The sequence below is a fragment of the Microtus oregoni genome, unplaced genomic scaffold, assembly GCF_018167655.1.
Source record: "Microtus oregoni isolate MIOR12 unplaced genomic scaffold, Mior012 000029F_ref0000214, whole genome shotgun sequence".
In the NCBI taxonomy this organism is placed as follows: domain Eukaryota; kingdom Metazoa; phylum Chordata; class Mammalia; order Rodentia; family Cricetidae; genus Microtus; species Microtus oregoni.
The window spans coordinates 24,944,326-24,968,072 of NW_024543088.1; the positions used below are offsets into that span (position 1 = coordinate 24,944,326).

At 46.4% G+C, this 23,747-nt stretch overlaps 1 protein-coding gene across 6 annotated transcripts in view; it reads right to left on the reverse strand.

Moving 5' to 3' along the window:
- Dgkg (diacylglycerol kinase gamma) overlaps nt 1–23,747 on the reverse strand; it is a 211,045-nt gene that overhangs the window by 135,839 nt on the left and 51,459 nt on the right. For 2 of the 6 annotated variants that reach the window (XM_041677986.1, XM_041677985.1), the window contains exons 3-6: nt 14,791–14,867; nt 5,757–5,922; nt 5,178–5,231; nt 3,364–3,486 (exon numbers count right to left, since the gene is read on the reverse strand). In XM_041677986.1, coding sequence (XP_041533920.1) covers nt 3,364–3,486; nt 5,178–5,231; nt 5,757–5,922; nt 14,791–14,867 — 420 coding nt within the window. The remainder of the gene's footprint in view (nt 1–3,363; nt 3,487–5,177; nt 5,232–5,756; nt 5,923–14,790; nt 14,868–23,747) is intronic. The other 4 variants (XM_041677988.1, XM_041677987.1, XM_041677989.1 and 1 more) reach the window with 3 other exon arrangements.

Consider the following 23,747-nt stretch of genomic DNA (forward strand, 5'->3'; position numbering starts at 1 on the left):
GTGCACGGTGCCTGCTACGTGATACCTGGTATTCCATTCCAAGGTCTTTGCTCAGGGGGAATGGAAGTTCTCCCTACAAAGACTTATAAAAGAATATTTACAAGTTTGTTTGCAATAATCCCAAACTGGAAACTAACCAAACGTCCCTGTTCCAACAAGTGAACTAATTATAGAAACTCTATATGTTAGAATATTAATTAACAAACAAAATATGTTGACAATTAATATACACAGTTAAATATCAAACTGATCATGCTGGAAAAAACAGATATAAGAGCTAAGAAAGGAAACAGTGCACGGTTCTGTTCACACAGAGTGCAGATGGTGCAGCGACAGTCATAGCGACAGAAGGCAGATCACAGGCTGCTTGGGGCGGGGCAGGGCTGGAGAAAGGACTTCACGCTGGATGGTGGATGCGCTCATTCTCTTGGTGTCCTACTGGCTTCTATAGATGCACGCATACTTCAGAAGTTTTCGATTTTTCACTTCAAATGTGTGTCATTTATGCCAGCTACGGTTCAGCTGAGCTATGTAAGAGGTGTACTTCTTCCTGAAGATGGTCCAGTCATTAGAGTTCTGGGTGGATCATGAGTCACAGTTCTGGTTCATAACCAGGTTTAGTTTACTCCTGCAGGGAGGTCCTAGACACCGATGATCCCATTAGCATCCTTCCTTCTCATGCTCCCACATAGGAAATCCCCAAACCTCCAGACATCTGCTCTCATCCAGCGCCCGCCCTGGTGTAAGTGCCTTCATTGAGGGCAGACTGCACCTGCCCACTCTGCCTTCGCCCATTGTCTCTGCAATACCTGTTGACGTCCAGCTGGGCAGTGCTGCAGAAGGGAGACTCTGGGGACTCTAGCACTAACTGGGCTTGCGCTGGATTCAACCTGTTCTTGTTTGAACCTCTCAAAAGAGGTCATTGTATCAAAACTGAGGTTCACCCCAAGTCTTGAGTGACAGGGATGTTTGTGACTATAATGTTGAGCGGAAAGCGATCCTAACTTTAAAATTATATATAGCCTGATCGCAATCATGTAAGAAACCTATTGGGGAAAACCTATGATCTAGCATTTTATGGCATCTACTTGGACAAGAAAAGTCTAGGGTTTTCCAGAGATGGCCAGATTGCAAGTGAGCCCAGGGCTTGCCTACTGAAGGAAGGGGTTCTCTGTGAAGCTTCTGCCTGGTCCTAATTCTTATTTTTATTTATTTATTTTATTTTGTAAACAATGGCATTAATTAAGCCATCTATTGAAGGGAACCTAGCAGGAAATGGATTACTTTTGAAATCTCAAGTTGAAAAAAAACCTCACTGAATCGCACTTCAGATAATTGCCTTTTCATGGCTTAGCCCATAGGGCTTGATGTTTTCCTTTACCATAAGCAGATGAACGGCGCATGGCAAGTCACCGAGACTCAGAATAACAGAGCTACTGTGAGTGAGCCGGGAATGTCCATCTCTACTATGTCACTGTCCAGCTGCCCTCGGATCACATGACCTCCCCTCTGTGTGTTCTTGGATACTGTCTCCTCATCCATTGAAGCAAACCCTGTTAGATTGTTTTGGGCCTTAGGGCATGAAATGCAACCTGAAGATTTCTCTGGACGTGCCCAGTGCCTGGGTAAAAGAAGTGGGGGCAGCATGCCTCCTTGTTGCAAGTTTAAAAACGTTCTCCTTCCTTCTTGCTGGGCGGATGCTTTGTGCCAGGATTTGATCATCTGTCACTCTGTGTAAGATGTAAGGCTTGCTTGTGCATTCAGTTCATCTCCCCGCCGGGCCCTGGACTAGCATAGCTGATGGGGGCCGGCAGGAGTGAATGAGACAACTTTGAGTTGTCTTTCCCTATGGCTATCACCGAAGGCACCAGGAAGGCCCGGTTCCCTTCATGCTTGCTCTCTGGAGTGCCATGAGTTACCTCCGTAGCCTTCTCTTTCCAGAGTATGTTCTGAGTTCTGTGTGTAGGGTTACTTTTCTCTTCTCCCTCTGGCCTCATCCCCTTTTCCCCTGCCTCTTAAAAAAAGATTGACTTTTATTATTTTCAATTATGTATAGTGTGTGTGTGTGTGTGTGTGTGTGTGTGTGTGTGTGTGTGTCTATGTGCTCATGAGTGTGTGTTCCCGTTCTGGCCTCTGATCCCCTAAAGCCAGGTTACAGCCACCTGAGGAGGGGGGTGGAAGTGAACTCATGTTCCCTAGAAGATCAGCAAGTGCTCTTAACCTCTGTGGCCCCTTGCTTTTCTTTTTAGGTGGAGTCTCCGAGTGGCCTAGGCTGGCCTTGAAAACTCATGGGCTCAAGTGATCCTCTCACCTCCTCTTCCTGAGAAGTTGGGACTACCAGCATATATAAATATCACAACATCCAGCTCCATAGTGAATTTCAAAACAACATGACAAACCCCAACTAACTGACTTACCAATGCTTCTACCAAACACTGAAAGCCCTATAATGGTTCTGGCTTCTTTCTTGGTACGGGATAAGAGAAAGATCAGGATTATAGCTAATATTCATTTGAAGAGGCTTTCCTCCCAGGCTCCGCTGAAACTGTCTCTGGTCTCTTTCAGCTGTCCTACCTTGTAGCTACTTCATCTGACACACATTTAAAAATACGATGGAACCGCAGTCTTTCTCCTCAGCGTTCCTCCCAAGAGCTGGACTTCATGCTTGTGTGTGTATAAACTGTCTCAACAGTACAATCCTGTACAGCAAACAGGGTCTGCCTCTCCGAGCCTTTGCATTTGAAACCTTAGGATCACAGTGCATGGTCCCCAAATGACTTCCCATCCGAACAGCACGCCAAGTTGGCCTGCTAGGAGACAGAAGCTGTGGCCTCCAGGATAGTCTGGCTGATTGTAATGATCTAAGTAGAGAATGTTCATCTAGGGTGGGGGTTACTACTAATTGCTGATATTATTGAAGATTTACTTTGGTCAGGAACTGTATTGAGCCTTTGAACAGCTGCTAACTCGTTCAACCTGCATAACAATACTCACTATCCTCCCGTTTTACAGAGGGACAGCAACGCAGATATTGCTCAAACACGCCCACAGCTCTCTGCTAGATAGTGTCTGAGCTGGGGATGCGGTCCAGATTCTTAGCCAACATGTTCTGTCCCTTGATCTCGTTAAGATGGGGAGTGACCAGGACATTTTTATTGGACATGAAAGTAAATGTCACGGATGGTGATTCTTGCCTCTTCCAGTACCTGGGTTTGTCAAGCACATAGAGAAAGGCTTCTCACTGATAAACGTGTCAGGGAAGATTCCAGATCTGCTGTACCAGACGCGGGTCAATGGACCATAGCGCTACAGCAGCTCCACCAGGAACTAACTAAAATGACACTTTTGTAAGGAGCGACCTACCTGACAGCTTGGCTACCTCGTTCTGTACAGAAAGAGAGCAGGGAATTGAGGTTGCACAGGTCTGGATTGAATCCCTAGCCCCACAACGGTTTCCTTGGCTCCTTTGTGTGAAGCAGTATAAATCTGAAGGTCAGAGGAAAATGAAGTAAGCAGGTACCTAGAAACCAGATCTTCAAAACCAATTTCTTCTGGCATCTTTCGGTAATTATTAGAAACTCTCCAACTTGTTCAAAAAAACGACGCAGATATTTCTGTTTTAAAATTAAAATTTAATTTAATTTTATATGTATGGACATTTTTTTTAATACATGTATGTCTGTGTATCACTTGCATGCCTGGTGCCTATGGAGGCAAGAAGAGGGCATCCGAGTGTCGCAGACCATTGTGAGCTGCTACCTGGGCCCTGGGATTCCCACATGAGTCCTTTGCAAGAGCAGCCAGTGCTCTTGACTGCTGGGGCATCGCTCCAGGCCCTCATGAACGTTGTTTGTTGGCCCAGCAGGACATACTCTTACATACTTGCCCTACCCACTCCAGCCGCCCATTGGTAGAGAGTAGAATAAGTTATACTTCTGCATGAGGGCCAGGTCTTGGCACTCAGACTCCCACCCACTCCCATGCTTCCTGTGAAGGCTCCTCCTCATCTCTAGCAAGCAACTTGTCAGAAGTAAACATCTGGCAACCTGCCCCAAGCCTTGACCTGTTCTGTTCCGGAACCAGGGAGGTAAGAACCTTCAGTGAGCCTCAGAATCCCTCCACTGTGTGGGTAAAAAGCCAGCTGGCCATCTTGTTCCTCCGGAACCAGGGAGGTAAGAACCTTCAGTGAGCCTTCGAATCCCTCCACTGTGTGGGTAAAAAGCCAGCTGGCCATCTTGTTCCTCCGGAACCAGGGAGGTAAGAACCTTCAGTGAGCCTTAGAATCCCTCCACTGTGTGGGTAAAAAGCCAGCTGGCCATCTTGTTCCTCCGGAACCAGGGAGGTAAGAACCTTCAGTGAGCCTTAGAATCCCTCCACTGTGTGGGTAAAAAGCCAGCTGGCCATCTTGCTCCTCCTCCTCTGTGGTGGTTTGAGCAGGAATGGCTCCATAGACTCACAGGAGTGGCACTAGGAGGAGGTGTGGTCTTGTTGGAGGAAGTGTATCGCTGTGGGGGTGGGCTTTGAGGTTTCATACGCTCAAGCTACGCTCAATGTGGGACGCAGTCTCCTGCTGTCTGTGGATCAAGATGTAGAACTCTCAGCTCCTTCTTTGCAGTGGCAGTTCAATTGTCTTTTCATAAATAAAGACTGCCTGAAGATCTGAGAGTAAAACAGCCCCACTGGTCAGCCTTACAGACCAGGTTATGGTAACACACACCTTTAATCCCAGTAGGCACAATGACATGCACCTGTAATCCCAGGAGCCACACTAGTTGCCATAGAAACCAGGTGGTGCATGCCTTTAATCCCAGCCCTAGAGAGGATTATAAAATGGGAGGAGAAAGCTCTCAACACACAGTCTCATTCTAAGATTCCTGGAGGCAGGATCGCCATTTCAGACTGAGGTTGAAGTCAGAGCCAGTGGCTGGCTGTTTTGCTTTTCAGATCTTCAGGTTGAACCCCGTTACTGACCCTGAGTTTTTATTAACCATGCTTCACTTGTTCCGCACCTTCTGCCTGCATGCTGCCTTGCTTCTCACTATGATGATCGTGGACTATATAAACCAGCCCCAATTAAATGTTTTCCTTTATAAGAGCTGCCACCGCTATGGTGTCTCTACACAGCAATAGGGACCCTAACTAAGACACCCCCCAAACCTCACGTCCCAATGTCTTACCAGTGTCGGGAGCGCAGGCCTCATCTGCTTTGGCAGCATTATCCGCATCACAATCTAGGGAACAAGAAGAAAACGTAAAGACCAGTTCATGCTTTCCAGACCCTTAGGGGGGCACGTAGGGGACCATCCCAGGCGCTCTGGTTCATGGAGCTTGTGTTTGTGTCCTACAATAATTCTCAGCTTGGCTCATGCTCTCTGAAACTCCATTAAGACAGTGGCCATGACTTCCCCTCCTCTGACAGTCCCTGGTTAGTTCTAGCTGGGACATGTGCTGAATGTCGCTAACCATGGACGAAAGCCTTCTTGGGAGGCTCTTATTTTTCTACCATGTGTTAGTTTGTGTTCCCCTCTTGACCCATCTTATCCTCTGACTCTGAGTGATAGATTCACCCCCTTTTTATTTCACTTGCTAAAGGACTAAACAGAGGCTCTGAGGGTCTAAAAGAGAGGAGCCCCTGACCCTTGGTCTCCCTCCCGCTTCCTAGGCTCAGGTTCCCCGCTAGTGTTCTGCCTATGCCTGTGGCCAGGGGTTACAGATGCTCAGCATCCTCCCATCTTGGGGAAAGCTGGTCCTTGTACCTGAGACATTGGGCTCACTACTGCTGGCCCCCTCCTTTGGGTGGTCAGGTGTCTCCTGTCTGGGCTTCTGGCTGAAGGCCAGGAAGAGGTGTGTGCTCAGTGGCAGAGGAAGGTCCACCTCCAGGTATGCCCTCATGAACAGCTTGAAGACATCATAGCTAATGGGCTGAGAAGGGCAAGAAGAGAGAAGTCAATAGAGGGAGGGAAGGGGACAGGATGGAGGAGGGTGATGGCGATGGCGGGTGAGGCAGGTGAAGTGAAAGCCATGGAAGTGAAGGGGAAGGTGGGGAGCAGGAATGAAAACTCCGGGAGACAGAGGGACGGGGGAAGGGATGGGACACAGACAGAGGTAACATGGTGGCTGACCATCAGGCACAAAGAAGGCCTGGTTTGGTCTCAATTGGGATTAAAAGGAAGGGTGATATACTCCCTAGGCTCAGAGACTGCTATGAACAAAGGGGTAAACAGATGGTAAGGGTGGACCCGAGTGCAACAACGCTTTTCAGATGTTTCAGGACTGCTACCCTCATTCTCTCAGCAGCTGGGGTCACCTGCACAAGCCCCAGAGCAGATCAAGCGCCCCACCATGGAGAGGAGGTGGACTTAGGCATCCTCCCAGCTAACGGAGGAGCGATGGAGAGTTATCGACTTATGGGAAAGAGTCAAGTCTCATCAAGGGTGTGGTCCCTGGTAGGTCTACCATGCTTCAGTGGATGGTCCTACACACATGCGTATGTGGGCAGCAAAGCTGGGCTTGGTGGGTCATCAATGAGAAGAGGATACTGAGGCCGGAAAGGGGTGAGAAGGGCAGGTGCTGAATACGTTGAATGCACATTGTATGTAAGTATGGCTTTCTCAAAGGATTCCCAACAGCATGTCTAAAAAGTGGGGTTCACAAATGGAGAGCTCCGGGGATCTATCTGCCTTTGCCTAGGCTCATGTGAAGGTCATGGGTCTATGGAGCAAGGACTCTGTCACTGCTTTGAAATTCTGGTGACAATGAAGAAGAATGCAGAAGAAAATAGCATGGAAAGAAAGGTTCTCTGGTGATTATAACCACCTCTGTGATTCTTGAGTTCAGGCCTCGGAAAGTTGGGGAAGAGGTTGGGGAAGGAAGGACAGGTTCCATCACCCCACAGTGTTTTCATAATGTTCACCTTCTCTGGACAGATCCCAAGATGAGAAGGAATTGTGTGTGTTTGGCTCAGCTGTGTCCCAAAACATGCTATTGTGAAGACTTTAGCCATCCAGAAAAACAGGAAGCTAAGCTGTTGCGACCATCGCGATACTGCCTGGCATCGATGGTCCCAGGCTTTGAGTAGCCATGCCAGAGAGAGCAGCAGCCCTCAGCAAGCACTCACTAACAACAATGACAGTTTGCCGTGAGTCATCCCTGGCTTGAGCTCTCATCCCTGGGGCTGGAGCTTCATCAAGACACAGATGCTCCTGGAAACCATTTGCAGAAGAAGCGCTGCCCCAACTGCTGCTGTGCTGGCCTTTGAATAATAACAGGCAGGAGAATGGCATCCCTTTCTGGAAACCTCCTTGGTGCTCTCTGAAAAATGCTGATAAGCATGTAACCCCTTTCACGTTCTGGGGATTCAGCAAGCCTTCCTGGAAGCAGGAGCTGACTTGAATGTGTAGAGTCAGGTGTGGGCTCCGCTGGGAACTCGCAACCAAATCTCTGCTAAGTCCAGGGCTGTCCTAGAGATCTCTTTTGCACTGTGGAAGAAGCCTGATGCGGTTGGACACAGATCACTTACTTCCTCATTTATTTAATTTTCAGCTTAAAAGAACCCAGCCCATGGTTGATTGACATTTTTTTTTGTGCCCGCTATCCTGCTCTCTGTGTCCCTTTTCTGTCCCAAATCTCTGATTCTCTTTCTGCCTCTCTCTCTGTCTCTGCAGTATCATTACTTCAGATTGTCTCTTCTGCTCTTTTCCTGGACACAGCGACAGAATGATTTCATTCCCTTTCCAGTGTTACCCATGTACCACCCTTCGTGCTCCTGCCCTCACTGTCTCTGATGGAGTCTTGCTTGTCTGCTACCTGTGAACACATTCCAAGGGAATCTTCTCCTTCCCCTTTAATTTCTCCAAAGAGACCACACTGGCCTTCCTTTCCCCTTGACCTCCAGTCTGTTGGGGTTCCTACCTCTTGCCGGGGAGCCTGCTTCCCTGGAGGTCTTAAGTGTATTTGTCTCTTTGGTAAGGTTCTCATCTCAGCTCCCTGGAGAATTTTCCCTTCTCTTCTTGAAGCTACTTTGCACGCTGAGATTTTATTTTGATGCTTCTTATTCCCTATTTTGGTTCAACTGAATCTTTGCTAATGATGTTGCAATTCTTTCTTTGATGTCGAAAGTTTCTTTGCCTTATCCTTTGCATGATTTTAACTGACAAGTACTGATTTAAATGACAGTGTGACAGTTTTAAGCTAGCACCAGATGGAAACGATCAGAATGAAGTGTTTCTGAAAAAGAAGGTCTTAAAAAGAAAGTTTAATGGCAGGCTGTGGAGGTTCACACCTTTAATCCCAGCCCTTGGGAGGCAGACACAGCTGAGCTCAAGGCCAGCCTGGTCTACATAGTAAGTTCCAAGACAGCCAGGGCTACGTAGAGAGACTTTGTCACCAAACCAAACAAAAGGTTTAGCCAAACAAATTAGCAGTGGGGAACAAACAGACAAAACAACAAAGCTTAAAGGTGACTGGAAAAGATCAGTTTGAGAAGTGCCAAGCCACCAGTATGAAGTCCCCAAAACCAGCCACCAGAGAGATGTCTAGTGTCTAGAAAAGCAAGGGGCTGATATGTCTGCATAAACTTATTTTTTATTTGGTTACTAGCATGTAAAAATTTTCTTTCTTCCTTTTTTTTTTTTTTGAGACAGAGTTTCTCTGTGTAGCCCTGACTGTCCTGGAACTCACTCTGTAGACCAGGCTGGCCTCGAACTCAGAGATCCACCTGCCTCTGCCTCCTGAGTGCTAGGATTAAAGGTGTGAACCATCACACCTAGCATTTTTCAAATGAAATTGTTTTTGTTTTTCTTCTTTGTTCTCCCATCGTCCCCCATTCTTCCTGTGTGTACTTCCACCCCCTCCTCTCATGTCACGTGACTCCTTTTGCTTTTCTCTATTGTCTTTCTCATCAGCTCGTTTTCCCCTCTCATGGTCTGTGATCATGTTTCATAGTCTAAACCAATCTAAAATCCCTTATTTCTATACAAGCAAACAAACACTAAAGTTTGGATTTGCATATCAGAGGGACCGTGGGATTTGTCTTTGTGAGTTTGTGTTGCTTCACATAACATAATGTGTTCCAGGTCCATCCATTTGCCTACAGATTTCATAACATCATTCTTCTTTATAGCTGAGTAAGATTCTATTGTGTGCATATGCAACATTTTTATTACCATTCTTCTGTTGATGGACATCTAGGCTAGTCCTAGTCTCTGACTGTTATAAATAGTGTAACAACAAGCCTGGCTGCGGGAGTCCCTTTGTGTTAGATATGGAGTCTGCTGGGGATACATACGGGAGCAGGCGTGACCATGCCACTCAGTCAAATCCCCACCCTTGGTCTCAGGCATGGGACGCTCGTCCAGATTCAGTGTTACCTTCAGCCAGAAGCTCTCGAATCCTCTCTGGCATCCTCTTTAGTTAGGATCCTATTCCTGATTGCCATTTCTGCTAAAGCCAATGGCAATATTCCAAAGTCAGCTTTGACCCCTCAGTAACCTGGAACTGGTTCTTCTCTCTTGGTTTTGCAGGATTAGTCCTTTTACAGCACCTAACACACTTCCTTTCTAGTTCCATTCCCTCTTGTACCATCATCACCAGAGTCTGACTTCATTTTCATGTGATTTTTAGCTAGACCATTGCAATGCCTCTATTTCGTAATTTATAAAAAAAATATTTTATTTTCTGTGCATGAGTGTTTTGTCTGCGTGTACACATGTGCGTTGCATGCATGCCTGGTACTTAGGGAGGTTATAAGAAGGCATCGGAACCCTGGAACTAGAGCTATGAGCTACAGATGGTTATGAATCGCCAGGCGGAAACTGGGAATAAAACCTGGGTCTTCTGTAACAGCAACAAGTCTCTAAACTGCTGAGCCATCCCTCCAGCCCATACAATGCCTCTTGAAGCCATCCTTGCTCCCGCTTCCTTCGGTCACTCCTCCCATCTGTTGTACCCAGCCCCGTCAGGCTGATTTTCCTGAAGCACAACCCTGAGAAGACTAATTTCCTACTTAAAAATTTTCCTTGGTGTCTAATTGCCCGTGGGAGAGTTGAGAGCCACTTGTGCGTGACTGATCTCCTGTATTATACGAGATAACACACATACAGAAAAGAAACTCTAGTGAACCCCAGGGAATATAGATAGAAGCTTAAATATATATAATTAATACAGAAACAATGTTGCTACAGTCCAGTTAGTCAGTCTTATGTGCTTTCTGGGACCTTTGGGACTCAGAATCTTCTCTGTAATCCACTACAGCCTAGACGTGGAGCCACTTCAAACCCTCAGTCCATCTGCCATTTTTTCTTGTTATCTGTTAAGGTGCAACTATGCATCCTGTCCCCACAGCCCCCCTTTTCTTTCCTGAGCAAGCTCCACAGCCCACTGCTTTCTTCAACTGTTAAAATCCTAGCGCTGCTTTTCTGCCTGAAACCCCTTGGAATTTCCTGCTCCTGGATCTCTTTAATTTGACTCGGTTCCTGCCTTGTGAAACCCGTGGATGCCATTCTGGATAAATGTAGTAAGTTGCTACACATTCTCGGACTCCCTTCAGAGCTTCTGGGTGAGAATGAGAATGGCTCATTTCATTTCCATCTCCTGAACCATTCTCCAAAATATTTCCTGATAGATATTTGAATAGATGCTGACTTCCCTGCCGGTCCATCAAAGGGATGGCCTGCTGTGGTGCTGGTCACCAATGGATCATTCACTCTGAGTCAGGCAGAGGCTCAGTGTTTAGTCTATAAAGGCACAGGTGCTGGAATGACTGTAATATGTGGTCAGCAGTGCTGAGTGCCACAGGATGAGGACAGAACGTGAGACCTTAGGAAGAAATGATGACTGAATTCATGCCTACCCATTCATGATCTCCCTCCCGCATCCTCTGGAAGATGGAATGGCCTAGAATCAACACGGAACACTCAAATCAGAAAATCCTCAGAGGACCTGGGCCTGCTTATGCTACCGGTGCTCAGGACATTCCATGACTTGTCCCTGCCCAAGAGGGGTGGGACGAATCAGAAGCCAGATCTTTGGCATACTCATCTGTGACTGTTTCTGTCACAGGTCCCTGGGCTGGTACAGTGCTCCTAGTCGCTCCCTCCAAGCACCCCAAGTTCAGGGGTCAAGAGAGACTGATCGTGTGCTCCTCTGAAAGGGATATATAAGTTAGACAGTTCTGTACAAGCCCTGGCCGAGAACAGTGACTGCTTACCAGATGTTTAGTGCATGACTAGGTAAGGAGTATTGGAGGATTATACCCAACTAGATGCCAGCCAGTAGGAGGCACACTGGGAAGAAACCATCACCTTCCTCAGGCACCTTCATCATCCATGCTCTCTCTGGAGCTGCAAACCCATGAAGCAACCTGCCAGGTAATCGCTATTGCTGTAACCTGTTTCAGGAGGGCTTGCTAATTCTGCTCCAGGTCTATAAGGGTGAAGAGAAGCTGGAGAAACTGCTGAGCCCCAGGCAGGAGGCAACGGTGGAGAGTAGGGCTCACGTCTTAAAAGCCTGCTCCTGGTCACCATGCATACTGCTAAGCTAGAACTTGTGCTCAGTGTATCTCAGTGCCACCCAGCCACCTTTTCTGTTCTGCTGGGCTTTCCTCACTCCCTAGCTGTCACCGCCGTTCTTCTCTCCAGAGGATCATTTAGAGATAAAAGCAAGGGCACGTTTGTTCCATCGTATTCATCACAGCCAGAGATGACCCTCTGCAAATTCCCCTTCCTACTCTAGCTTCTAGGTTCCCTAGGAACCTGCCCCTGCTGGCAGCTAACTCCTCGCTAAGACATTTTGGTGACAGGAAGCCGTCAAGCTCAAGAGAAACAAAACCCTTCTTGTTTCCCCAACCCCATGCCATGACATTACACCTACCAGAAGTGAGGCGAGCTGTGTGAGAGAGAGGCAGAGCTCCCCCAGGATGCAGCAGGGCCAGGCATACAAAGAGAGGGGGATCAACCCTGAGGGGTGTGAGGGCGGTTGCACACTTAGGATAGACAGGCTCCCTGTTTCTGAAAGCTCCTCTCGGCCTTCACAGCAGTGGTGGCCCTGACCAAACTGTTCCCCTCCCACACATCAGCCCCCAGACAGACAAGCTGATTACCAGTCCCCGCCAGCCCTTCGTTCCCTGTTTTGGGAGTTGGAGGTGGGAGGTGTGGGGCAGTGTGTTCTTTGCTGCTCTGCACGGCTTCTCCTCAGGAATGCCCTTTGAAGTGGTGTGCTCCCTTCCCTTCTGCCAACCCCTCTCCCGTTCTTCCTCCCAGTGATTGGTGTTTTATCCCCAGCCCTTCTCAGGTGGACCTAGAGAACACAGTCTCTGTTGATTCTTCCTGGGAGCCAGTGGAGAAGGCCTTGGAGAGTGAATGGTAGCCTTTTCCTAACTTAGCTTTGCTAGGCTGTTACTTTTCTCTAGTAAATCTTTGTAAAATGACCCAGGAGCAGGGGAAAGGGAGCAAGGGATATGGCATTGTGGGAAGGGGCATAGAAAGGAAATAATCACATGTCCTATAACGTATTCAATATTTTGCATTTTTCTTTTAATTCATTCACTTCAAACTTTTAATAGTCTCACTAGCTTCTGTCTACAGATGAGGGGACTAAGCCTCAAGGAAATATTGTACAAGCTCATACTGTGCAGTGATGGCGGAGGTTAAAGGCTAGCCCAAAACCACGTGACTCAAGGTCTGAGACTCATGCTCGACCCTCAATTCCTGAAGGCAGACATTATGCTCCATGATCTTTGCCTCCTCTGCAGAGCCCAGCACACTACCTGCATACCCAAGAAACATTACGTGCTGTGAACTTGAAAACAGGCAGAGGCCTTGCATTCATTTACCCATGCAAAGGGCATTTACTTGCAATGAGCCAAATACTCTCCTGGGCACTGGAGACACAGCACTGAACAAATCTATTCTAGTGAGAGAGGCAGAGGATTAATGAAGGAAATTAGTTAGCCAGATAGATGGTGGGAAGTGCTGAGAAAAATAGAGCCGGGCCCTAGAAGGGGAAGTATGAAGGAAGAAGGTGACAATCACCAGGGTGGCGGTTTGAGCATCGACCTGAAGGAGGTGAATGTCACAGGCAGGTTTCTATTGCTGTGAAGGGACGCCATGATCATGACAACTCTTCCAAAGAGAAACAGTTCATTGTGGTGGCTGGCATACAGTGCAGAGGCTCGGTTCATTGTCATCATGGTGGGACATGGTGACACGCAAGCAGACACTGTGCTGGAGAAGGAGCTGAGAGTCCTACATCTCGCATACAGGCAACAGGAAGTGGTCTGAGGGTCTCCCTGAGTGAAGCTTAAGCAAAGGAGACCAAAGCTCCCCCCCCCCCCAGTGACACGCCTCCTCCAACGAGGCTCTGCCTACTTCAACAAGGCCACACCTTCTAATAATACCACTCCCTTTGGGGGGCATTTTCCTTCAGACCACCACAGTGAGGAAACAAAGGACGTGGATGTGCTGGAGGATGTCCCGGGAAAAGAAGAGCAAGCCGAGTGGTACCGGGAGAGGTCACAGGGCACCAGCTTGTCTAAGAGCATCCAGGAGGCTACTATGACGGGAAGGACCGGAGAAGGGGAAGTTGGCAAAGCTAAAGCTAGAGAACAGAGGAAGTGAGATTGTCCTGAGTAGAGATGGGGTGGGGGCATGGGAGAGTGGCAGCGTAAGCATATGTTCTAACAAACTGCCCCGGATCCATGTGAAGAGTGAGCTTCAAAGGACAAGAGAATGGGCAGAGAGTCCAGTGGGAGACTACAGTGGTCTGAGTGGGGTGCAGGGGTGAGGAGTCAGGTCATGGAGCCAGGTGGGAAGCACTTCTGAAAGGCAGAAGTGGTGGGGTTTCCTGCCGAACTGCGTGGGGCAGCAAGAGATAAGTCAGCGACAATTACCTACTCTTAGGTCAATCACCCAAGTTCTTAACCTGTCGCTCATCAGGTTGTCATGGATGGACTGATAGAGAAACATGTTTTACGGGGGAAGATGAGGGACATCAGTTTAGCTCAGAAGTTTGAGATGTCTAATCTTCAAGGGTAAAAATGTCAAGTTCAGTGGAAAGAAAAAAAAAAAATCTCTGGGTGCAGTGTCCTGAAGCCAAATGAGGAAGATGAAGGAGATTTGACAAGTTGCCTCCAGCACCATTGAATAACATCACTATGGGGTTCAGGCACATGGTGTCTTCACTAGTGGTATCAGTGAAGGAACGGGAGTTACACACTGCTTGAAGGGTTCTGGAAAAAGCAGAAGAGAACATGGAGGTGTTGTATATAGACAAAGTTTAATAAATAGCAGAAAACCAGCACCATTGTGTTGCTGGGGAAAATCTAATGTGTATAGGCAGACAGATGTGGAAGACAGGAAGAGGGAGAATGGGGGGAGGCTGGGGAGGGGTCTTGATTCAGCAGAGCCTACCAGTAATCCACACACAGGAGGAAGAGAGGCAGACTCGGAGCACAGCCGGGCTCACCCACAGTGGCCGGGAAAGGGGCACGGGGCGAGGGACCCTGCCTCGGAGCTTTGCTTCTGTCTTCTCAGTGTTCACTGAGAATGAGGAGCTGGGGAGGAGTGAGAGCAAAAGGGGTATGATGGAGTCTTGTAGGACAGCATAGGCATGTGAAAGAACACGGGGGGGGGGGGGGAGGACGACGACACACAGATGGCAAGGATGTCTCGCTTGAGACCTGGGGCGACACAGGTCTCAGAGCAAGGTCTTCAAGGCAAGTTGAGATGCCAGTGGGGAACGGCTAGGACACAGAATCTTTTTTTAAAAAGAGACTTGAAATGGAAATAGTCTTACCTTGTGTGTGTCGCATTGCTTGAGGCTTCCACCTTCATTAAATTCAGTCAGCACATCTTTTATTTTCTTGGAGGAATCTGGAGAGACACAGTTCAAATGTAAAACACGGGTAGGTGGCTAATGAAGCCCAGGCTAGACAAATTCTACCTCACCAAGGTAAGATGGAGCAGCCTTTCAGGGCCACGTGGAGACGTGTCCTGTCTCCCCTCACAACCTTCCACATTTCCCAGCCTTCTCTCTCCTTTGCTGTCGGAACTATCTTTATTTTAAAAAAGATTTTACTTTTACTTTAACTGTGTGTGTGTGTGTGTGTGTGTGTGTGTGAGAGAGAGAGAGAGAGAGAGAGAGAGAGAGAGAGAGAGAGAGAGAGAGAGAGAGAGAGAGATCCCCTGGAGCTACAGTTACAGGTGGTTGTGAGCTACTTGATGTGGGTGCTGGGGACGAATTCAGGTTTTTAGCCTCTACCCTTAGAACCACCTCCCCAACTCTATGTCAAACAAACAAACGCAAACAAACAGATCCCCTTTAAATCAACAACAAAGCAAATAAAAAGCCAGCCAGAAGGCAGCTTCATTAGTCACATCCAGGGGGAAGAGCAGGCAAGGTTCTGCCCTTGGTGCTGAAACAGTACTGTGAGAGGTGGTGTCTTCCGGCTCTGGGATCCTGACAGCTGGGTCCCCTTGTCTTTATTTTCCATCTTGATGGAAAGAATTAAGTTATTCATCCTGACACAAACAATTAACCTCAATTATGTCCTACAATTAACCTGGCTGGTTTAATAGTACAAGGCTGCTCTACTGTATTCTGACAGTGGGGACTTTCCCTGGAAATTGCATCTCTCTGACCTCTGCACTTCCTCCTCAATGCTCCCCTCAGGAGACATTTGCACCAAATGGGAAATAGATATTTAGGGGACTCAGGGGGGCACAATGACTTAAAAATCGCGCTACCTATAGAAAATTGTTCAGAAGTGGCTGGAGAGATGGCTCAACACTTAAGGACACAGGCCACGTGCAGGCAAAACGCTCACGCACATGAAACAAAAATCAGTCTTAAAAAAATATCCAGAAACACAGGGAAACACGGCTTGCTGCTTCGTGGGAACTTTGTAAGAACTGAGAACAAAAAGACTTAGCAATTGTCACAGAAATGCGTCAAGTGTGCATGTGTGATCAGCACAGTAGACCGCGAAGGAAACTAGTGTTTCTATGACCAGTGCTTCCCCTGCCTCCAGGAATTTTGGGTAATTAAAAGCTTCTTCAAGCTTCATTATTGCTTCTATTTAAACATCTGAGTGAAGGATCCTTCACGGGCTGGGCTGTTCTCTGTGGTTTTGCTGACTAGAGTCTATCAAGCAGAAGTTATAATCATTGCAGGATTGAAGCGTTTTGAAATGCTATATGAAAATGCTGCTCTTGTCTAAAAATGGCAATTTCTTTCTGAAACTCCAAGCAGATGCTGCAAGGCTAATAGCTCAGTAAGCGCAAGGCAGCAGATGCCAACAATTTGGGTTGCTTCCCTTCAATTCAGAGAGCATGGTGTGGCTAGTACGATGTTGCAAGGCATAGCAGAAAGCCCTGGTCTGGGAAGAGGGTTGAGTGGTGATATTTACCTGTGGATTCTCATGAACCTTATTCTAGTAATTCTGTACAAATAAGGGGATAATTCTTTCAGTCTACAAATGACGAGGTTAAAATTCATAAAAATGAAATGACTTTCCCAAGAGCAAGAGCTTTAAGGTATAGACCGGGTCAAAAGTCTGAGTTCTTTCCCTCATCATTTTTCACTATTGCTGAGCAAATAGCTGTGAGCACACGGTAAAGTGTGATTGCTGTGGGGGCAGGGATGGCACCGAATGAGCAAGGGATAACGTCAGTATGACACTGAGGTCCAGGTGACGGCTGCTTCTGGGCCTCACTGGGGTCTGAGAAGTAGGCCAGAGCTCAGTCGTTCTCATATGCATATTTTAATTTTCCTACAAGCGGTTGTATCACCTGGGGAGATCCTATATTTTATGATATGTTTCACTGGCATGCTTTTTAGCTCAACTAAAGTGCCCAGACCTAAACAATGCAAGTCTGAAAAGTGGGTAGCCTAGTGTGCCTTCTGCAAGGGCAATAAAAAGGTGGAATTTTGATTGGGAATCAAAGATTAATTTCAATGGGATCCATACTCTTTGGTAGTATTCCCACAGTTTCCAAACTTCCAAGTTCACCTTAGCAGAAATACTTTGATCTTCAGTGTTACGGCTCTATTTCCAATTCCTTTTCTATACTTGAATGCAGTAACCCATACATGCCTATGTACCAAATTTCACACTTATTGAGATATGAAACTTGAGAGAAAAATGAGAAAGCTACCTAATATTCTTAATAAATAACCTAAAATAAAAGGAAAATAAACTTCTCCTACAACCCAAAGGATTTCTGACTAATTTCCCGTCAGAGTATTCCTCCTCACCAATGAATTCACTTTGCCTCATGGGGGCTTGTTTAGTTAGCTTCCTAGTGCTGTGCTAAAGATCATGACCATCAGCAGCTTGGAGAGGAAAGGGTTTATTATTTGGCTTACACTGCCAGATCAGTCACACTTTGCCACTAAAGGAAGTCAGGGTCAGATCTCAAGGCAGGAATCTGGAGGCAGAAACTGATGCAGAGACCACGAAGGAATTCTGCTTACTCAGTTTGCTTTCTTCTAACACCCAGGACCACCAGCCCAGGGATGGCACCACCCACAGTAGGCTGGGCCCTCGCACATCAATTATTAATCAAGTGTGCCCCACACACTTGTCTACGGGCCAATCTAATAGAGACATTTTTTTTCTCAGTTGAGGTTCCCTCTCTGGTAGATAATCCTAGCTTGTATCAGGTTGATATAAAATTAGCCAGGAGAGGGATTTTATAAACTGAGGGCAACAACACTTCTTAAAAACAGAAACAACGCCATTCTCAATTGTGGGGAACATTATTTTCCTCTTGACATCCTCTGACACGTTCTGGCTGCTTCCTCTCAGGGGATGTCTTCTTCTGCGAGGAAGGAGGGGTTACAATGAGAGGCTCCCATGGGACAGCCCTCAGTTTATTTCAGTCATTATCGGGGTTCAAGAGTGTAAGCTCAGCAGAGAACTCCCTTGTCGCACCCTGTGCCCTGGTGCCACTGCAGACTCCGAGGACGTGAAGTTGCATTTCTCAGTGTAGAGAATAGTGTCACGTCTATCAGTCTGGCAACACTTTTCATTCACTGTGAGTTGGTCAAATGGTGTGCGCTGTCTCAATTGCTACCACATCTCGTCCAAATGCTCAGAACTAGTGTCTGATGAAATACTTATCCTGATGTTAGAGAAGAGGATGCAGAGGTGGGTTCATACTCTTTTTTTCCATATACTTTTCCTTTCCTTCTTGTTTTTTTTTTTTTTTTTTTTTTTTTTTTTTTTTTTTTTTTTTTTTTAAGACAGGGTTTCTCTGTGTAGCCCTAGTTGTCCTGGAACTCACTCTCTCAACCAGGTTGACCTTGAACTCACAGAGATCCACCTGCCTCTACCTTCCGAGTGCTGGGATTAAGGGTGTGTGTTACCATGCCTTTTCCTTTTTTAATATATCTTAGTAATTACATCATGGCTGTCAGCTTTACCCAGTAGATGAACACTAAGTCAGAAGACTGAACCTTTGAAACTCTAGAACTGCGGTTCTGAAGTCTGGCTGCATGTTAGTGTCAACTGGGTGACTCCCATCCGGGCTAAAATCCACTCTCAAACTCTATTAAGGCAACATCTATTGGGAGTCTCAGCAAATAAGACAATGGAAAGCTTTCTGGTGGATTAAAATGTGAGCTGTGCTGAGGATCACTGCTCTGCCATCTGGTTATATTCTTCCAAGCAAAGACTACCTTAAAAAGTAGTTGCTCTTGTTGGATAATTATTTAAAATTAAAAAAAAAAAAAGCTCACAACTGTGACAAGTCTGAAGTCAGTATGCCAGGTAATTTCCATTGTTTAAGTGACCAGTACCAAAGAACTCCGTGCAACAGGTCAAATTATTCAGCTGTTTGGCAAAGCTGGGCCAATATTATATATATATATTATACAATATATATTGTATAAATGCAGATTGGCTGGACCACAAGCAGACCGATCCTCTCCGAGTAAGGTGTGAGGAAGGTCGCTTGTTTGTTCTCGAATGCTCAGCCCGGAAATAACCACACAGAAACTGTATTAATTAAATCACTGGTTGGTCCATTAGCTCTAGCTTCTTATTGACTAACTCTTACATATTAATTTAACCCATTTCTATTAATCTGTGTACAGGCTAAAATTCTGGTGTCTGTCTCTGGTGGGACTACATGGCTTCTTTCCTAAACTCAGCCTTCCTTCTCCCAGCACTCAGTTTAGTTTTCTCTACCTATCTACCCTATCAGGCCAATACAGCTTCTTTATTTAACCAATGGTATTCATAGCATACAGAGGGGAATCCCACATCAGTTCCCCTCAGTGAGAGGACACTAGCTGTTACAACTGCTCTAGAAAAACTCTTAATCCATGATTATCCCTTATGTTTTGTGAGCCAGGAACCCAAACTAAACATCTGTTCCTAGCACTTAAGAAAATTAAAGCCTATTGATAAAAAAAGGGAATTGGTTTTGTTTACAGAGCATTTGCCACATGGGTGTGGGGCAGGGATGCTCTCTGTGAGAGCAAGCTGATCAATCAGAGACTTGTGTTGACAGCAGAACATCAGCCCCACTATCTGGATCAGAACTGCGAAGTTTATAGGCTATCTTCTAGTTGTGAACACAATTGTTAAACTTGGGAGTGACCATGAATGAACACTTCAAAAGTCAATCTGAAAACTCATATACAGAAATGAAATTTGAAGGTGCCAAACTTCCCATTCCTCAGAGATCCCTAGGAGTTTTTTGAATTGCACTGAGCACAGGAATTGCCTGGGATCTGGGATAAATTTGGGTTTTCATTCTGTAGATTTGGACAAAGGCCCATGATGACACCAATTACAGTCATGTTGGATGATGTCGCTTTGGGTGAACAAGCCTCAAGCAATACTCCTGTTGATGGGCTAACAGCTCAGGGTCACCAATCATAAATCAAAAGAGACCATGAGGTGGAGGCCAGGCAGATGTATTTTATACACTGAAATGACTGTAGATGATTCCCAATGGAGGAGTGGTAGAGTCAGGGACCAGAAGGTGGCTGGGATGTACAGATAAACCATGTAACTCTTCCCAGGCACCAAAGAAGCATGAATAAGCCAAACAACCAGAGCAGTACTTTCTGCAGGGGCTGGAGGAGAGAGGATGATGTTACCATAGAAATCCCAGGGCCCGGAGCCCACACAGTCTCTTCAGTGAGGAAGAATCAGACCATGGAGTAGGATGGGAGATGTGTAGAGAAGCCCAGGGGTAGTCACTGACTCACTTGTATACACATATTCTCCCAACTGTACCTCTTTACCCGCTCACAGCTTGTTCCCAGCATGCAGCCCATAGACAAGATGTTTAATAAAAGCTTACTGAAGGAATGAAGACTAGAAAAGGGATCAGTTGGGATGGTCATGCCTGTCCCTTGTGTCCTATATTCTGGGGGGAAGTGATGGGTCAGTGGTTCTCAACTTGGGTTGCAGGTTGGAATCATATGGAGTGCTTAGGAAATACTGATGAGTGGTTCCCACACCTACAGATTATGATCAAATGGCCCTCGGCCTTGGCAGGAAACATTGCAGATTATTTTTTTATACTGTGCGATGATGTGTCACTGTAATTGGTTTAATAAAAAGCTAGATGGCCAATAGCTAGGCAGGGGGTATAGGCGGGCCTTCTAGACAGAGAGAGCTCTGGGAAGAAGACAGGGGAAGTTGCTAGACAGATGTTGAGGAAGCAGGATGGGCAGTATAAAGAGCCACCTAAAAGAATGTAGATTAAAAGATATGGGTTAATTTAAATTATAAGAGCTAATGGAACAAGCCTAAGCTAAGCTAAGTTCAAGCTTCCATAATTAATAAGAAGTCTCCATGTCATTATTTGGGAGCTGGTGGTCCTGATGAAAAAGTTCATCTACATTTGAACAGCTGTGTAGAAGATTCAAGGGTTACTAAACTCCAAGTGCCATTGTTCCAAAGACATTTCTCCCTAGTCACACACTCTGTGAGGCTGTGTAGGCAGATTCCTAATCCTCACAGAGGGAGAAGAGGCTGAGCTTAATGAGATGTAGGTGGAAAGACATCCAGCGGGCGACTCCCTTCTTTTTATTATTATTATTATTTTTTTTAATTTATTTATTTATTAAGGATTTCTGCCTCCTCCCCGCAACCGCTTCCCATTCCCCCCCCCCCCCGATCAAGTCCCCCTCCCTCATCTGCTCGAAGAGCAATCAGGGTTCCCTGACCTGTGGGAAGCCCAAGGACTGCCCACCTCTATCCAGGTGTCGTAAGGTGAGCATCCAAACTGCCTAGGCTCCCACAAAGCCAGTACGTGCAGTAGGATCAAAAACCCACTGCGATTGTTCTTGAGTTCTCAGTATTCCTCATTGTCCGCTATGTTCAGCTAGTCCAGATTTATCCCATGCTTTTTAGCTGGAAGGGACTAAATGGGCTTTCTGCAGGGCGGGACTGCATAAGCATTTGCAGCCATGCCCTGCTGGCTAGCATTACAGACAGCAGGGTACTGCCGATGCCTATTTAGGCCTTACACTGTCCTACAACTCTAGCCTGCACATGTTCTCCAACGCCATGAGGAACACGGAAAAGTTTGGAACTGTATCTGCAGCTTGGAGTCACACACTTTGTTGTGATCTAACTCTAACAAAACACACTTTGTAAGAGCACAGTGGATGGGTTCACTGTTTTCAAATGTACTCAACTTTTTTGTTCTGATTCAATTGATACCAATCTCTCTCTCTCTCTCTCTCTCTCTCTCTCTCTCTCTCTCTCTCTCGCTCTCTCTCTTCTCTCTATCTAATCTATCTATCACCTATCTATCCTATATTGAATTGAATACCTCTAAAAGATATTTTTATTTAATTTCTTGAAGCTTAACTGAAACAAATGAAACCGGCATTCCATTTGCTTCTTCATTACACCACGGCAGGTGATAGTCCATTCTGGCCTGAAATCAACTCCATAGCCCAAAGTGGCTTCCATCTTGCCATCTTTCTGCTGCTATTTCCTGAGAGCTAGGACTACAGTTTGCTTTTATTTTATAATAAAAATTTCTTACCACCACATTAGCTTTTCGATAAACATCCTTTGCTGTTGCCTTACCATCAAGTATAGACATACGCTCATGCGTGACTGATTATGGCATAGACTTGAATCGCTGTCCTAGGAGCAGCTTTAAGAGAGCTTCTCCTATCAAAGGCCTCCAGAGAAGGTGCACATTTATGTAAGACGAGTGGAGCACACCTCCTCCCTAGCCCCCAAAGATCCCAGTTCTTGGGCTGTGTCCTTCATCATTTTGCTATTGTAAGGCTTCTGTTTATGTGGTTTTGGAAGAGTTGGTTGCTATGGCAATGCGATCTTACTGAACACCAGAATGCACCTAAAATTGGTGGAAGCGACTTTCTCAAGGTTTCCTCTAAGGATTAATCATTTTCTGAGAATTTAATCTTTTTTTCCCCCTTTCCTGTTTGCACAGCATTACTGGAGCACTCAGCCCGGCATTCTGTGCTCGGATCCACAGGTGTGCATCAACATTCCCCACCAGCCCTGGGCTCTTTTTAAGCTGGTTATTCTTCTAGTTCTCCTGTCTTCTGACCCTTTTGTCCTCCTTGAAGGAGGACATGCCCTAAACTTCTCTCTACCCCCTTCTACCTCCTACCACTCTAATCTTTAATGTGTCTTTATTCTTTCATTCCTTCCCCCTCCCCGTTGTTGTTTCTATAGGACTCCCAGGTCAGACCGTAACCTAACCCTGAGTTCTACTCAGACCTCTATGTGCTGGAATCTCTCCCAGGAGAATTCTGGCAAGGGATTCTGGTTCTTTCTCCAACTCCTCCCATACTCCATAAGACTCTCAGCCTGTGCCTAAGTGTGAGATTGTACAAGGACATCCCAGCTGGGTAGGACTGAACCTTGCAAGACCAACTCAGCCTTCGTAACACCTGTCACATGGAAATGTCATTGAGTCCCATCTCCTCCCTGGTGAAGACAGGAAGTGCATCCTCCTAAGAGCCTGGCACACACAGATGGGTAAGCGAGTGTGCCATTGTTACCTTGACCCTCACCATCCCAAACTGTCTCTACCAACCCTGAGGTCCCCCATTTGCTACATTCAGAGCTCAGTTTTGAGGGACCTCCATTGACTTTCTTTTGCTCTATGTATGTGGATAACATTTTCATCACACTTCCCCCAAACTGGCTTGAATTCCTCCCTATAATCTTATTCCTTGATTCAGACTAGATTTTATACCAACCAAGACCCTGATTCATGGCCTGGCAGCTTCCTGATGTGAGCTGCTCTATAGACAGCCTCCAGATTCCACAGCTCTGTAGCTCACCAACTTGGCCTAAGGCCCACACGTTGACATGAAAAGCCAGCTTGATGTGAGTTCTGTCCCTCCTTATCCTTCTGCCCTTTCTCCCGATCCAGTCCAGATCTCTGCCTAACTCTCTGCTCACCTTGTCCCTCTGGACCCTCTGACTTGGCTTAGAGTTCACTCCACTAGATCTTCTCCTGTGGCTTCAGTCTGGTCCCCTACTTATGCATTAAAACCCTTAGACTCTCAATATGTGACCTTAGATAGGGCTATTGTAGATCTAAGCAGTTAAGAAGAGGTCATGCTGGAGTTGATGGATCCAGTTCATTAACACTGTATCCTTATAAAAGCGAGAAATTTGGGCACACACACACGCTCATACACACACATGCCATGGGAGGAGACTGGGGGAGAACCCAGCTAGCAACAAGCTGTGGGCACAAGCCCAGGAGAGGCCATTCTTTCTAGCCCACAGA